Source organism: Pocillopora damicornis, chromosome 8 (assembly GCF_964200805.1).
Source record: "Pocillopora damicornis chromosome 8, jaPocDami1.2, whole genome shotgun sequence".
In the NCBI taxonomy this organism is placed as follows: Eukaryota; Metazoa; Cnidaria; class Anthozoa; order Scleractinia; family Pocilloporidae; genus Pocillopora; species Pocillopora damicornis.
Window position 1 is genome coordinate 15,664,138 of NC_142677.1, and position 15,972 is coordinate 15,680,109.

General features: G+C 37.7%; 4 protein-coding genes and 1 long non-coding RNA gene across 5 annotated transcripts in view; 3 read left to right on the forward strand and 2 right to left on the reverse strand.

Annotated features, from left to right (window-relative positions):
* LOC113676290 (uronyl 2-sulfotransferase) overlaps positions 1 to 1,379 on the forward strand; it is a 9,482-nt gene extending 8,103 nt beyond the window's left edge. The window contains exon 8 of the mRNA XM_089214750.1: positions 1 to 1,379. This exon is cut by the window's left edge and continues 282 nt beyond it. The gene's annotated coding sequence lies outside the window, so the exon portion shown is untranslated.
* Positions 1,380 to 2,763: 1,384 nt separating this feature from the next.
* LOC149041615 (uncharacterized) lies at positions 2,764 to 4,484 on the forward strand. Its single transcript, XR_016189224.1, has 2 exons — positions 2,764 to 2,921; positions 4,182 to 4,484. It is a non-coding gene; the product is annotated as an uncharacterized LOC149041615 (long non-coding RNA).
* A 1,682-nt stretch (positions 4,485 to 6,166) lies between these two features.
* Positions 6,167 to 7,351, reverse strand: LOC113675794 (uncharacterized). Its single transcript, XM_027192399.2, has one exon. It carries the CDS (start codon positions 7,349 to 7,351, stop codon positions 6,602 to 6,604), a length of 750 nt encoding a protein of 249 aa, XP_027048200.2. The 3' UTR covers positions 6,167 to 6,601.
* A 510-nt stretch (positions 7,352 to 7,861) lies between these two features.
* Positions 7,862 to 12,034, forward strand: LOC113675784 (dnaJ homolog subfamily B member 5). Its single transcript, XM_027192391.2, has 2 exons — positions 7,862 to 8,352; positions 10,247 to 12,034. The coding sequence occupies exons 1-2, from the start codon at positions 8,040 to 8,042 to the stop codon at positions 10,927 to 10,929; spliced, it is 996 nt and encodes a 331-aa protein (XP_027048192.2). The 5' UTR covers positions 7,862 to 8,039; the 3' UTR covers positions 10,930 to 12,034.
* Positions 12,035 to 14,020: 1,986 nt separating this feature from the next.
* On the reverse strand, positions 14,021 to 15,497 carry LOC113675950 (dnaJ protein homolog 1). Its single transcript, XM_027192555.2, has one exon. It carries the CDS (start codon positions 15,495 to 15,497, stop codon positions 14,460 to 14,462), a length of 1,038 nt encoding a protein of 345 aa, XP_027048356.2. The 3' UTR covers positions 14,021 to 14,459.
* Between the last annotated feature and the right edge of the window lie 475 nt (positions 15,498 to 15,972).

Here is a 15,972-nt window from a genome sequence, read left to right on the forward strand (position 1 = left end):
GAAAGATGGTGCAGAAAGCTTCGATTAAGATTGTCCGAAAAATGAACTATGAGTTCGCCAAGAAGTTGATCTTCATGGACATGGGATAACCTGAATTTTAATTTGTATAAAAATGTATCAGAAGTCCAGGTTTTATCTAAAGTTATCATCCAATAATTATTCATGACTGCAATTTAGGATTGTAATTTCATGATTTGAAACTTTGGGTTACCTTCATAAATGTCATGGTTATTACAAGTATATACATAAACAGTGGATAGCAAGGTTTTGTGCTGACTTATCGCACTGTTTCAGTATATATTAAAATAATTATTCAACTCAGTGTTGCTCGCCAGCGGTGGATATTTACCACTTTAACCCACCTCTACTTCGGTGAATTGTTGTTTATCATTGATATTGTCGTTAGTATTGTTCTTAATTTTGCCATTAAACAATTGTTATGGTTATTATTATTAATGAATTATTATTAATGATACCATTACTACTGTTATCATTATTGTTCTTAAGGTGATTAATTTGGCAGCTGGAGGGGTTTGTGTTCTGCTGAAGTTGAGAGTAGAAATAGACCGCCTGGAGAAAAAATTGCTGTAGGCTTAGCTGTAATTGTAAAGGTAGTAAATAAGTAAGTAAGTAATTTATTTAAACACGTAAACACCTAAGAGTTAACAGAAACTCGTTCGAACGTGCACGTGTGGAAAAAAAATTACAAAAACCTAAGTGAGAAACTTTAACTATCTAAGATGTAATACCTATTACATTAAAAATACATCATTATATAACAATCTGTTATTTTTAAAAGCGATAAAATTTGACATGAACATTTAGAAAAGTCACAAACTATAAAAAGGAATAAAATAGATTAGAGAAAAATAACAATGATCAAATAACCTAATATAAGGATCCTAAGTTGAACTTATGAAAAGCCTTTTTAAACTCTTTAAGATTGTCTGAGTTTCTAATGTATAACGGTAGCTTATTCCACAGCTTGCAAGCTATAAGTGAAGAGGATTTATGCATCCACTCAGTGTTAAAATGAGGCTGTATCAAGTTACTTCCCTTACCACTTAGTTTATAACATGTGTCCCTCAAATTCAGAAAATCGGCAATGTACTTTGGACCTATTGAGTTAAGACATTTATAAGTCAACACCAGAGCTTGGTAATAAAGACGATGTTTCAAAGTATTCATGCCAACGATACTCAGTAATGTTTCGTGGCTTTCATTCTTTGTCCTAAATAGAGTTCTTAAAATATAATAGTTAGCATCTTCGAGTCTATCGCTCTGCTCCTTACTAAGACAGGCTAAAACTGCATTACAAAGACAGATATTCGTTTTAGGAGCTGAGGTCTTGTAATAAATTCTGTGTAACTTTGCCGAAATACGTTTCATTGTTAGAAATCTTCCTATCCAACGTTACTTCTAGAATCTTGAGAGTAGACTTCACTTCGACCTTCATGCCGTTGATGAAAAGGTCCCACTTGTGTGTAGCCGAGCCAGGGATCATAGCCTGTGACTTGGTGTTATTAATTGAGAGTAAATTTTGCTCGAACCATGTCGACAGCGAGGACAATTTGTTATTTACCATGAACTGTAGAGCTAAAGATGATTTAAGTATCAGAATTATATCCAGTGGTGTCATCGGCATATAGTCTTAGTGTCATGTACGGGATACTGTATTTGACATCGTTTATGTATATGCTGAATAACAATGGACCAAGCAGAGATCCCTAGGGGACAACTGCCATGACACATTTCCATTCAGAACAAATACCCTCAGTCGTTACCCTTTGGCGTCGTTCCTTCGATTACTCTCCAATTAAATCGGTTACAGTGGTTTAAAAGCTGTAGGCTTTTAGTTTAGCAAAAAAGAGGTTATGATTGACACTATCAAATGCTTTGCTGAGGTCCACTGCGACAACTGCAACAGAATCTTTAGCATCCAGGCTAGCACGTTAGTCCTCTGTCATCTTTAATGTAGCAGTAGAGTAGGAATGACTCTTTAACAATCCAGAGAGATTTTGAGAAAGCAAAGGAGCTATTTTAGCATACATCTGATCAAAAATAGCATTCTCAAAGACTTTTGAAAACGTAGTCAAGATGGAAACGGGGCGAAAAATGGATATTCTAGATTTGCTGCCCTTTTTATGTACAGGACTGATAATACTGCTCTTCCACTCAGTGAGTATTGACTGAGTCGTGATGAAATGACTGATTAGATAAGTCACTTCATCTGTAACGCTCGGCGCAGATAGGCGTAGTAGGCAAGAGAGATGTTGTCAATACCGACCGACTTGCTGGGATCAAGGTTTATTAAGATGTTTTTAATGTATTCAGTGCCAACTGTGTTGAATGAAAAATCATGTAACCGATCACCACCCGTTATTCATTTTACACTGGAGTGGGAGTCTTGATCGTCGACTTCCAAAACATCGTGATTTGCAACATCAACAAAATATGAATTAGAGCATTCCCGGAGCTATAGATCGTGAGTCCGTGATAACATGATCTGCCTCGACCAGGATAATCCTATTCTGAGACTTTTAACTGCTTTCCTTTTCAATGATCTAACTTTGTCTTCGATTGTCTTGTAACACAATGTAAATAATACACTTCGTGTTCCTGTGTCACGCCATGGAATGCCCTCGAACATTTTTTTCGGATGATGTAATGCCACCAGAATAGTGGTGTTGTTACGTTTGCGAACGGCCGAATGTTCTCGAATATTTCATAATTGTATATAAGGGCTTGGGCTCCTATGGCAGTTGTAGATGTTCTTATCGTCAGAAAGTAACTGTTAGGAGCAGTTAAGCTATTCTCAGAGAGCTAAAGAGAGCTACCGTGGTTTCTTTAAAGTCGTCATCGAGCGATTTGTGTGGTGCTTTGAGACGGGAGATTTCAGTGGAGACATTTTAACGTTTACAGTGAGTTCAAGTCAGTCGTGACTGAATTGTTAGTTAGAGGTGGACCTAATTTCATTTTTCTCGTGAATTGTATTATTTGAGAGTCGCTCTTTTGTGATTATAACCTATCTACACGATTGTTTTGTGCAGGGTGTTTAGTCACCGTATCTTTTCTGTCTCTTGTAATATAAGTTTGAGTATAGGATTTGAGAATCCATTGGATAGTTTTCATTCTTAGATACTGTGGTTATATGTTGAAATATTGCTATGAAGACTTTGGTGCAGATAAATTTACGGGGACAAATGCAAGGAGTTTTGCTCATCTTGAATCCAGAAGTTTCCTTATGGAGAGAGAGGGGGAGGGGAGGGGGGGAGGGGTGCGGAGACAATCGCTTACTTCACCATAACAGGTATGTGCGCCAATCAGGGTATGGTTCTCCGAGTTTTGGATCATAGACGGGGTACACAATTTTACGATTTCGCGGTTATAAAAGGGTGTCCCTCTGAAATGGTGACATTGAATAGGGCGTGACAATGGCAATGTGTGGCCAAAATGTGGGTTGCTTAAAATCGAATTCTAGCGTGTCTCTGTTCGGGAACCTATTCGTCGCTGTGATTTTACCCTTCATATTTGGAAACCCTCGGATTTGTCCGCAAACTGCAAGGGGGCGGTTGAGGCTCGAGATCAAGTACCACCACCAACAACATTGTTGAACAATTTCAAGGTTGGCTGTTAAATGAACTTTTAATAATGTTGGCCTATCTTGAGCCTTTAGTCGAGAGCTTCACTCTCCGTCGTCTTTTGTTCTTGCTCTGAGTCACTTTGGAAAAGTCAGGGAGGCAGCTTAGTCTGTATTTCTGAGGCTCTCAAAGTGTGACCCTCTTTTGGACAAAATCTGCGCATTTCGCTACCCTGTTCAAGTAAAAAAAAGGTCACTAATTGAGGTATATCATTAAAAAAAAACTGATAGTACCACATGGAAAATCTGCACACAAGCCAGAGGGCAAGAGGAGACCTGTTCCTCTAATCTCTTTTTCAGGGTAAAGATCAAAGCAATTGTCAATTGTGGGTCTAAAGTCATCCACCGTCAGGCTTTGTGTTTGCTCTCCTTCGCGATGTGATTGGGCCGGAAAACCCGCACTATCTTCTCAACCAATCAAACGCTTGTTATTGGCTTCATCTTAATCTAGTTTTTACTTTGCGTTCTCATTGGCTCCTTAAAAAATTTTTCTTTCCTCTCATTGGCTGTTGCGATAACTTTGGCTTCTGTTTGACGACAGCCGACCGAAATGCTTTTTCCTCCAAGATTTTTGCTGAACTTGATGCTGAGTGATTGTTTTTTGTTGAAGTGCCATCGAACAAGCCCAATGCACAAGTAATGTAGATTTAAGAACGAGGCAGACGCTAATCAATGCGGAAGTTCTACGTGTGTATGTGGGGGGAAGGTGGGATTGAATCACAAGGGAAAATTTGAGCACACAACGGAGCAAGACCGCGTGGGACATACGTGCGAAGCATTTCCTGAACCAAAATTTGTGAGTTTTGTCTGCATGCTCGACTTCTTGTTAGTAAGAGAAAAACAATGTTATCCATGTATCATCTTAAACATGGATTTAACCCTTTCACTCCCAAGATCTCATTAGTAATTCTCCTTACTGTCTGCAATCATTATGATGTTAGGTCAGAGAATTTGATTTGGATCAACTAGTAATCCCCTCATTGTTATTTTTCTTTATTCTCTACACTCATCTACTTATTATTGTTATGATATTGTAAGGAGAAATTCTGTCTTGGTCACTCATGGGAGTTAAAGGGTTAAGGAGAATGTGTTAAAATGTTCTTGAAATGACGTGTTTTCCGTTGGCTTGCATATTAAGTGATACCTCGCCTCACGAAAAAAATGCTCAATCAACTGAAATGAAATGACCCGTTACCCTCATCCTGGGTCTGGGATCATGGAGGCTGAGGTTTAGGCATGAGATTATAAAATATAATCTCTTGTTTAAAGTTTATAGGTTTAAGTCACGGTCTACAAGTCGTCCACCAGTATTGGCGACACTAAGGTGAGAGGGACTCTAAAGTGCCTATGACCAAATCTCTGTTGCAAAGATAAGGCGATGACTTAGCTTGTTCCAAGTCAGTCATTTGAAGTAAATCGTTCCTGGTGGATATGACCCATTCCCTCATGTCGTTTATTGAAATGAGGTCGCTTAATCAGTGAGGCTCCTGCCCCAAATGCGTTGGTACTGATGTAGTTCACTGATAAACGAGGTCAGATACGGAAGAAATAGATTTCCCTTGTGTCTCTGTCATTAAGGAAATTGATGGGAAACCGGGGGAAGGGTGCGTTTACTGGCTGTTTTTGCACAGGGCGCTTATCGGGGGAGGGAGCTTGAGGTGGGCGTTTATTCAAGGAAGGGCATTTTTTTCTTGCGAGTGCTTATTTTTGTATCTTGTCCTTTGTCGCTTTCCATTCTGGTTCAACTATCGACGGCGTCGTATTCCCATATCATCTTTCGATTTGAAACTGTGGTGGAAAGCTCAAAAAAGGAGGCGCGATAAAGCCATTTGTGCTAGCAAATCCAGAAAGCTGCAATCCCTCGAAGTTTCAACCTCCAGAAGTAATTTTCTTCTCATGAACAGAAGAGAACGGAAGCCACGGACCTAAAACACCTTTGATATCTTTGATACAAAATGGGGGGATGGGGTTATACGGTTATACCCCCCCCTCTGTTTCGCCCTGGAAATTATTGCTGACTCATACTAAGATTGGATTAGCAAAATGTCTAATCTCGTGATCTTTACATTAGTCTCTTCATCAAGATTTTCTTTTAGCAAATTGGCGTGTTGCGAACCTATTTTGAGCTGCTGTCAAGGGCACACTGGCTTCAACAGAATTCCTCGAATTTTCTTTTAAACCGGATGACATTCCGTCGTAAAATGAGATGCAACTCCACGTACTTTATATCAGATCTCAGAGAAATTCTTCGAATTTCAATTCCGTGATATCATTTAGTTCCTCATAAAAGGAATACTAGGTGAATGCTGAAGTGCCAAATTTTCGCCTAATTGATATCCGGTCGAGGGGAGGGAGCCGTGGTAAATTTCAGAATTTCTTTCGCTTTCACGGGAATTTTGTCTTCGATTATTTAAAGGAACATTGGATAGCGCCTATAGAACTAAGTCCTTGGCCCTTATGTGTCCCTACGTTTGCAAGAAGTAACATTCGTTTGGAGGAAATGAGGATAAAAAGCATACTGCAGTCTCTAGAAAAGTCGATACCTTTTATTCTTACTTATTAATATCCTCGATAAACCGCGAAGGGTATATCTGTCCCAGAACAGTATCTTATTTACAGCTCCAAAATATCGGCGCTGTGATATCCGCTTTTCTTTGATAATGATGACGGTTCGCTGAGGTTGAAACGAATAAAACTACCTTAAAATAACCCCGGCATTTGCATGCAGCGGTGCGTTTCTTGAGATTACTTTCCCAGCCCACCTGGTAGGCGCATGTTGCATGAAAAATCTTAAGCTACGCATCAGGTGCTTTTACAATCACGTTTTCGAAACTTCGCGAGAACTTTCACGCGGTGATTGGGCCGGATGTTATCAACAAAAATTAATTAGCGCTGATAAAACAATAGTATTCGAAGCGTGCGTAGAATCACGAGATTTCAATTGAAAGCAGAGCATGTTCTTCAGTAGTCATCTTCTTCTTTGATTTTGCTTCTTAATTGGTTCAGCAGATCATGAATTGACTCCATAGCGATACTTTTTGCCTGCTGGAGCCATCTGATGCCAACTGCGTCGATACGGTTCAGTTCAGCTAGGGTGGCTACGAGCAAACCTCGTAAGACTATAAACTCGCGACTGTCTTTCTCACCCGAGAAATTTTCCACCTGCGTTTGTAGATCTGTAACTCGATCCGATATCGATTGAACAGCAGATAGACTGCCAATGTTGTTAAATAATGCATCTGTGTCGATGTTCGTAGAACTTTCGAATGATGCTGACGAGTTGGAATTGTGCTGTGATGACGCACTAAAATGAATTTCATCGGGAACTTCGGTTTCAGCAGACGCTGACGTTGATGGTATTACTTCCGGTAAATCGGAGAATAAAATCACATTTTCCGTTCTTTGGTTTTGCGGCTTTTCCAGCTTTTCATTCGGGGGAAATACTTCTCCACCGATCTCATCTCTAGAAAGTTTAAAATTATGTGCTACGCCACTCTCTTGCGGGCAAAATGCAGATTCCATGTCTTCTTCGCATAGCGAACATTTACAATTTACAACATGTCCCCTCGAATTGTAATTGCTTTGGGCATTTCGTTTCTCCTGAAACTGCTGATACCACGGCTTATTCCATTCTACCTGCCACGAGGGGATTTCATAGTTCGACGATGTGAACTGTGGAAATCTATCTCTGTTGCTTCCACCCGACGCCATGTTGTTCCGCTCGGGAGTTTTCTTGTTCCAAAAAATTAAGTTATATCACGATGACAAGAGGTGCGAACACGTTTTGACCCAAGTAATCCACGCGTAACAATCGCAAATTATCTGAACGAAAAATCAGGCGGCAAAGAAACAAATAAACCTTGTAAAGTACAAACACAATTCGAGAACATTCACTTCGTGACCACTGCCGTCGGTGTTTTGTGGTGTCCGGCTGAGTGACAAAACTAACACAATAGGGGTGGGAAAGACAAATTTTTGCATTTCTAATCAGCGAGCTATCGCTTGGAAAATTTTTTTTTAAAGATTCCTTTTAAGAATCTGAAATCATCAAAACTATAATTTGGAGCTTATGATGATTTCCAAGAAGGAAAACTCTGCAAGGGGGGCGGAAAGAGTAATAGATAAACATGAGGATGAACGCGTGGGCTCCCCCTCTCAGGTGAATAGTTTCTTTCGTGCGCGGTTACATGGTGATTACTGTTTCTAGAACATTCGATCCATTCGCCGACATGAAGACAGTTGTCCTGGTCGGTGAACGATTTCGAAAGAACCCAGTGTCTACGCTCTGTGCTTATTCCTTGATTTCCGCGTGATATCTGTCCAGTTGTACAGGAAAAAGCTATTCCTCATTCCGAGATTTTATTTCGAGACTTCAGCTTGTAGTGAACAGAAGGCGTATATGGGGAGAGATTTTTATTCCGTTCTTGGGGTTCCCAAGAATGCCTCGGTGGAAGACATCAAGAAGGCTTATAAAAGGCAAGCTCTTCTGTTTCATCCAGACAAGAATAAAAACTCTGGAGCAGAAGAAACGTTCAAAAAAATATCTGAGGCCTACTCAGTGCTAACAGATCCGGACAAAAGAAGAATATTCGATAGCTATGGCGAAGAAGGGCTCAAGAACGAATGTGGCGGGTTTGGTTTCCCTCCATTCACAGACCCCGCGCACATCTTCCGCGACGTTTTTGGCAATGATCCTGATTTTCAGTTCTCAGGTAGGTAATGGATTTTTATCATCGAGAGAGAAGATTTTAGTGTGAATTTATCACAGGTAGTTCTAAGTCGTCCATCTTTGAGCTTCTTAACGATATCATCAAGAATAGATGGTATTAACAAACCGAGTGGTTACAGATGTTTTCGTCTGAATTTACTAAACTGTTACATTAAACCTTAAAATAAATTCTAGAAAGGCTGTTGATGTATAGTTTGGATTTTTTCATATATTTTGGTACATTCAAGTTGTTGCCGAGTTCGCTCAACTCGATCCGAACCGTCATGAAAATCAGAGTACAATACGTTTTGCGCGTTTTCTAGTTCTAGAAACTTCTATATTTTGATCTTGTTGATATTGCACTTCTTACGAGCCAGTAAGATTTCGATTTTAGGTTATCTGCCACTATTTCATTGGGATTTTGTCAAGTATTTTAATTTGTAGAAATTAAACACAAAATTTTTGCTTACGGGGAATCGTTTGAATTGAGGTTTCAAAACATAAACCTGGTCGTTTCATCAATACATTTTCTGTTCTTTACTAATAAGCGCGAGGGTTTTCATCTTCGTTGGCGAGCATTGAGCTCAGCATTTACGTAGTTTCTTGGTATTTAGTTATGCCTGACGCACTTAAAAAGGTGGCTTGGCGAGATCAATGTGTTACTATTAATTTCTTGTCTCGACCAAAAATGCGCTCATGCGAAACAACAGTCGGCGGTCACTAACACATTACTGGTCTGTTTTTAACTGTGCATCTACTGGAATAAGTGTTCCACTGAATTTTGCCGGTTTGTATTGAAGGGAAAACGTAATAGTCTTGAATTGGCAGTTTATGGCTTTCCTCACAGTTTTAAATTCTGAACACTTTGCATGTTTGTCGTTTTTCAAGCATATCCGATGATTCTGGAATTTTCTCTCGACTACAACGTATATATTGATACTTTTTGTGTTTGGTTTTCGCTTTGTTTTCATTCTGTTTGTCCCTTGAAAATATATTTCTACTTCAATTTGCTGAATATCAAATTCCTGCTGCAAAGCTATGATGAATAAGTTTATCGTAAAAATCTCCCTCGAGTAGCATTTGGATAATGTTTCCATTTTTAACATAGTTTTTCTTCGATGATACAATCAACTGAAGGGGCATGAAATTTCGTAACGCCATAATTAGCAGCATATCAAAACCTCCCTTCATTTTACTTTAAAGAGTCACACCGAACCATGATTCAGGAAATAACTAATGGCAGTTGTAGGCCTATTTTCGAAAATTAAGTGAACTACTGAGCACATTTGAACTCATTATCTTTGGTGTGCTGATGAAAATTGCCAACTTCCCTGTTCTAGAACCTTCCATTTAATTAGGGGTTAAAGCTTGTTTCATCTTGTGAAAGCAATAAGACTCTATCAATTAATATTGGTTCCTTGTTTACACCATCTGCAGTACAAAATAACAAAGAATGAAATGATTTCAGTCTGGAAGTTTCTTGCGGAAACAATTTCATTTCCATTGGAGCGACTAATCAGAACACCAATTTCCTGGTGCATTTGAAGTGTGAAAACAGAGCAACATTTCTCAAAATTCCATTTCTTCTGGAACATTTCCACTAGACTGAACCAGAAAGTTTCTTCATTTAATCCCTTGTTTTAATAGAATTGTGGTATTCAGCTCTAATACCCAATACGTGTATGTACAGATGTCACATCTCATATCCAGCTAGAAGTGTTAAATTTAAACTACATATTGTAAAAGATGGAAAGTATGTACTTAAGAGTTTTTTAACGAATTCATGAGACTACAAGAGTATATTATTTGTGTTGAATTTAGTAGTGATCTATTCACCACAGCACAGAGCACAATGTACATAATCACATTTTTATTCTGTATGTTTCTTTCTTTCACAGACTTCATGGATGGAGATTTTAACCCCAATTTCTCTCGCTTGTTTTCTACCTCACGGAACTCATCAACCTTTGGAGGCTTTAAACATTTTTGTGATGAAGATTTTGACTTCCCTTGTCCTGAGCCATTTAAGAAACAACCTGTTCGAGATCCTCCTATTGAGACCAACCTACAAGTTTCCCTTGAAGAACTTGACACTGGATGCACAAAACAACTTAAGCTAACCAGACAAGCCTTATCTCCCAGTGGACAGGCTTCTCCTGAAGAAAAAATTCTGACAATTGAAGTCAAACCTGGCTGGAAGGCAGGAACAAAAGTAACCTTTGAACAACATGGAGATCAGAAACCAGGAGTAATTCCAGCAGACATTATTTTTGTTATAGGGGACAAGCCCCACCAATACTTTAAAAGAGATGCTGAAAACAACCTCCTCTATACAGCAAAAGTGGATCTGCGTGATGCTCTTTGTGGATGTGTACTTCAGATTCCAACTATTGAGGGAAGATTCTTAGCAGTGCAGCTAAATGAGGTTATACAACCAGGAACACAGAAAAGAATTCCAAATGAAGGTCTCCCTCTGCCGAAATTTCCAGGAAAAAGGGGGGATATGATAGTGACATTTGACGTAGAGATCCCTACAAATTTGACAATGGAACAGAGACAGCATATTGCTGGCTGTTTTTAGAGCATTTTGTGAGCATAGAGTTTATCACAATAGTGAAGAAGACTGCCAATAATAGAAAGATTATTTCCAGTTGGTAGTATGATGAATGTATTTTTTGTATAGGTTGTTTAAATCATATATTTTTCAAATGATATTTTTCCTGCTTAATTGATACACAAATTATGGCACAACTCTTTTCATAACTGATCTCCATGTGACTTTACTTATTTTGGTGTTGAAATATTATTACAGTTGTTCTCTTTCAGTGTATATCCATTTTCCCCTTGTAAACTTACAACTGTAGCTTTTTCTTAAGCAAAAATCTCTCTCAATTTTTTTTAAATTCATACCTATCTTTAAAGCTATTTTTTTTCATGTGTTGGTAGCAAGAAGAGAGAACACCATGGAAGTTTTTAGCAAATGAGTGAACATTATAAATTATAACAGTTATTATTATTGTTGTTTAGACAAAAAAAATGTCTGTTTGTCAAAATGCAGCTTCATATAATGTGTGTGAGGTTTTATGAGAAGTTGACAAGGCAAGTTTAGCTGGCTGCACTTTGAGTTATTGCGTAACAAAGCGTTGGCTTAAACTGTATAGAGTTAATATATGCCTAATATTTATCTTATGGACTTATGATTGTAGAAAACTCAAATATTTAGGGGAGAGGATGTATTGTTGTATAAATATGTTATTCTTTTTGGTTCATGGATTGCTGGATGTCAAAATTAGCTTAGGTATTATTTGACATAAAGTGTTTAAATTGGCAATTTTAAAATTGGTATCACAGTCACTACTGCCATAGTAAATACTTGGTAATTTCAGCAAGCAAAATATTTGTTGATAAATCAACAAGTCTAATATTTTATGGTTGGTAGATTTTCATGACAATGTCGCAATATATTGTAAAATAAGATTGTTTTGTAGGTTTCTCTGAAGTTTTTTTTATTAGATTGGGTGTGATTGTGTTGTTGTCATCAGCGGCTTTTTGTTATTGGGCTCAGCCAGGTGCTTTCTTTGGCAAATTTATGTTTTTAACTCAGTTTAAAGGTATAATTAAAAAATGTCAGAATGCATTCATAATTGCATTTACATTAATAAATTATACTTGATTTGTTTTGCAAACTGGTGGTAAATTTTTTTTAAAATAGAGGGGGTTAACTATCTATAAACCCTCTACTCCCTGAAATGATCAATTAATCAATCCCCTTGCATTTTTTGATAGACAATTAAGAGATTGAGCCAAACAGAATTAAGAAAATTCATAATAATCATTGGGAATTTAAGTTAAGCAATAAGTTTTTGGAAACATTTTGAAACAATGACAAAATTTTCCTCACAAAGAAAAGTAAGCTTTCAGATTATTTGTCCTAATTCCCAATTACCTAGGGTTATCCTGATCCAAAATAATGACCAAAAGGCATATTAGCAATCCCCATTCCTACATGGGATGTAGTCCATCAGCTGTTACCCTTGCAAATATTTTTAGGTTTCATTTACCATTTCAAGTAGCATGTAAGAGTTGTCTTATTTTAAAATACAAGGCAAAGATCTTGAGTAGTGATTAATTCAGATATTGTTAAAATAGTCAGGTTTGCAACCCACCAACCTATTCTATGACAAACTCTTCAAATAAATATCTTCCCACAATTAATGTCAGACTTTTTTGGTTCTATCTTGTTGCAAAACAAGGCACCAATGATCTTTTCCCTTAATCACAATGGTCATGTGAATGAGAAAACTTGTCTCTTTTGCTGTGCCTAAAGCCTCTATTTCCCTATGCCATATTTGCTTCAAGACAAGTTTGAAAGCAAAAGATTACAAAATTGTCAACTATTCACCCTGTCAAACACTGTAGCTCTTTCTGGACAGTGTGAATCTTTGTCATCCAGCAAAGTCGTACCATTCCAACTTTACTCATCATGAAGGGAAATCATCTGGATTTATTGTCTATTACAGTCCATACAGTTGTTTAAATCATAACTAATAAAGCATTAAGCTAATCAAGGAAATGGAAGGAAATATAATTTCACATAAATTCCTTAGATGCTTTTAGACATTTTTGACTAATATTTATTCCAAATAAGTAAACCAAATGAAAGAATTCAAAATGGCAATTCTCAGAGAACCAGTATGTCCTGTGAACCTTGATCCAGGAAAACAAACACTTCATATTTGAATTAATATCTTTTATCATTTTCCAGAAGTTGAGAGAGTTTCACTAGATTGGATAATAGTCATGTAGATTACATAAAACTTTCAGTCATCTTTACAAATATCATATCCTATTTTGGGAAATGCCTAATATTTTCACCCACTTTTTTAGATCAGCACTCACTGGGCACAATCCAAGTGAGTATTGCGGGGGAGTACAAAGCTCAGATTATGTAATCCACCATTTTCTTACGCCTCACATGACGACAATACATCTTTTTAAGAGGGTTAGTCATTAGGGGTAATATAACCAGCCTCATGTATTGCCAGAGGGTCACTATCATACATAAACTGATCTCAATGGAAATTATCAGGTTAAATGTGGAGAAAAACATCTACATTTTCTTTTACAATTGGGCATAAATGTGGATATTTTGGGGTCATGTTGAAATGTTATGTAAAAAAAGATTGAATAACAAGATCTGTAGGATTGTATGATGGGGGTCAATACCACATAGGAATGAATCTTGAAGGAAGGCACTGAGTTGAAGAGAAAACATTTAAATGTTCTATTACAGTTAATGTGATAAGCTGAATTATACATGCATTTTAATGGTTCTTTACTCATAATCTATTGGAGGACAAACAGAAAAAAAAACATTACCACTAACGTCATTTTGCCTCTTTGTCATAGAAAGGAATTAGCTTTTATGTTGCTGCAGGTCTGTCCTGAAATAGATCATCGAAGATGTCAGAATTTGGTGAGAGCGTCAGAGACACACTTGGCTGCACCTCACGTGCCTTTTTTTGTTCTCACTACATTTTGACATCATCTGTGATCCATTACCAAACAGATGCACAACAACACAGAATTTCTCTTTTAAATAGCATATAATGTTAATAGTGTGATGTTAAGATTAATATAAATAAATAAGAAATAAACAACAAGATCAGCACTACATCACATGACCAGGTTTATTCAAAAAATCCTTAGAGCTTTGACACACTAGGACAGAGAAACTTTAAAATAAATGAAATAGTTGAACAAAAAGAGAGAAATTGGATCTGTTTAACTTTTTATTCTGGAAATCTTTTTCAATATCTAGAATATATTTTTTTCCAATATCAACATGGGGAGTTGAAAGGTCCAAAACACAACCATATCCACTATAATTTCTATTAAAAGTTAGATCTAAAATAATATTCTTATCATATCTTTATATACGTAGCCTTGTAAATTTGAATCAAGAGTTACAAAATGAGAAAAAAGGGGTTATTACCACAGAAATATTCTCTTTCAGAGATATGCAATAAATCCACTATTATATATCAAATCATTGAACAAACAATAAGTATTTACAGCATCACACGGTTTCGATGTTTTTTTGTTTTTACATCATCTAGGTAGTGTATTCAATAAAACGTCTCTCTGAACTGAGGATAGCTGATCGGGAAATTGAATGTTATATTTGACGATCAAGTCACCTCTCTTTGAGGGATTTTTAGGCAGAGGAAGACCTTCGCCCTGAATTCGTTGTGAAGAATCAGGATTTACGATGCCACTTAACCTCATTTTTATCTTTCGGCCATCAATTGTAGGAACTTCGGCTAGTCCTCCGGTCAGGGCATCTCTAAGAGAGATGTCTGCGGCGTAGATTATGTTATTGTTGCTGTCCCTCGTAAACTTAGCATGCGGTTTGTCTTTGACTGTGAAAACCACATCAGCAGGGACGATACCAGGTTTACGATCACCCTCTTTAGGAAAAGTGATTTTTGTTCCAGCCTTCCACCCGGGCTTGACATTCACCGTCAATATTTTCTCTTCCGTGCTGAAAAAACCACGATCGTCCAGAACCTTCCTTGACACTTTCATCTTTTTCGTGCAGCCATTCACAAGTTCCTCCAGACTCACCAATAGATCTTTCTCGATCGTGGGATCTTGAATCTTTTGTTTCTTTGTTTGAGGCGCAATACAATCGGCGTCGAACGTGAAATTTCCCATGTTATTAAATGTCGTGCCTGGCTTTCTACTCCTACTATCATTAAAGAAGCTGAATCCCCCTAAACCGCCAATAAGGTCCGCGAATTCGTCGTCATTCTCAAACGCTCGAGCAAAAGTTTCGCGTGCATTTCCATTCGTGAAGACGAATGTTCTTGCGAAACCTGGTCCGCCTTGAAAACGCATGTTACTGTCGGTTCCACCGTTAGGAACACCATGAAGTCCTTCTTCTCCGTATTTGTCGAAGGTTTCTCTTTTTCCTTTGTCACTGAGGACATCGTATGCTTCGGAAATTTCTTTGAATTTGTCCTCGGCTCCTGGGCTCTTGTTCTTGTCCGGGTGCCATTTTAGAGCAAGTTTTCGGTAGGCCTTCTTGATCTCATCGTCCGTAGCTATTTCTGAGACGCCTAGGATCTTGTAGTAGTCTTTTCCCATTATTTCAACAAGGACTCGGTCCTTTCAACTCAAACACTTTACTGATTTGAGTCACCTACGTCAACGTGGTGCTCTTTATACTATGTGGCAAATTCACCTCGAATGTTCTGGAATAGTATTCATAGAATTCCTGATAGGGGAGGGGTAGGTGTACATAGACACTTGACAAGTTTTTCACCTTCTCGTCCTTTTATCGCATACACACAAACTGTGAACACTACGAGCTCTTCCTTCATCCTTATTTAGGGTAAAGAGGAGGAAAACGTTGTAGTTTAAAATAAAAAAGTTTACTCATGACTCATCAAAAAAAAACAACTCTACCCTACCCCGGAGACGAATTTAAAAATCTCCCAGGGTTTTCCCGTAGGTTCTACTCGTTATTGGAGAATGACTCGAATATGATTAAAAATAGGTAGTTACAAATCGTTCCAGTACGCTCTATCATTCTCTAGAAATATATAAAACTCTCTATAAA

What these genes read in the sequence shown, in the direction of transcription:
- LOC113675794 (XM_027192399.2), bottom strand. Translation starts at nt 7,351, where the DNA reads ATGGCGTCGGGTGGAAGCAACAGAGATAGATTTCCACAGTTCACATCG.
- LOC113675784 (XM_027192391.2), top strand. Translation starts at nt 8,040, where the DNA reads ATGGGGAGAGATTTTTATTCCGTTCTTGGGGTTCCCAAGAATGCCTCG. An exon ending in TCCTGATTTTCAGTTCTCAG is followed by an intron (nt 8,353 to 10,246) that starts GTAGGTAATGGA and finishes TTTCTTTCACAG; the next exon opens with ACTTCATGGATGGAGATTTT.
- LOC113675950 (XM_027192555.2), bottom strand. Translation starts at nt 15,497, where the DNA reads ATGGGAAAAGACTACTACAAGATCCTAGGCGTCTCAGAAATAGCTACG.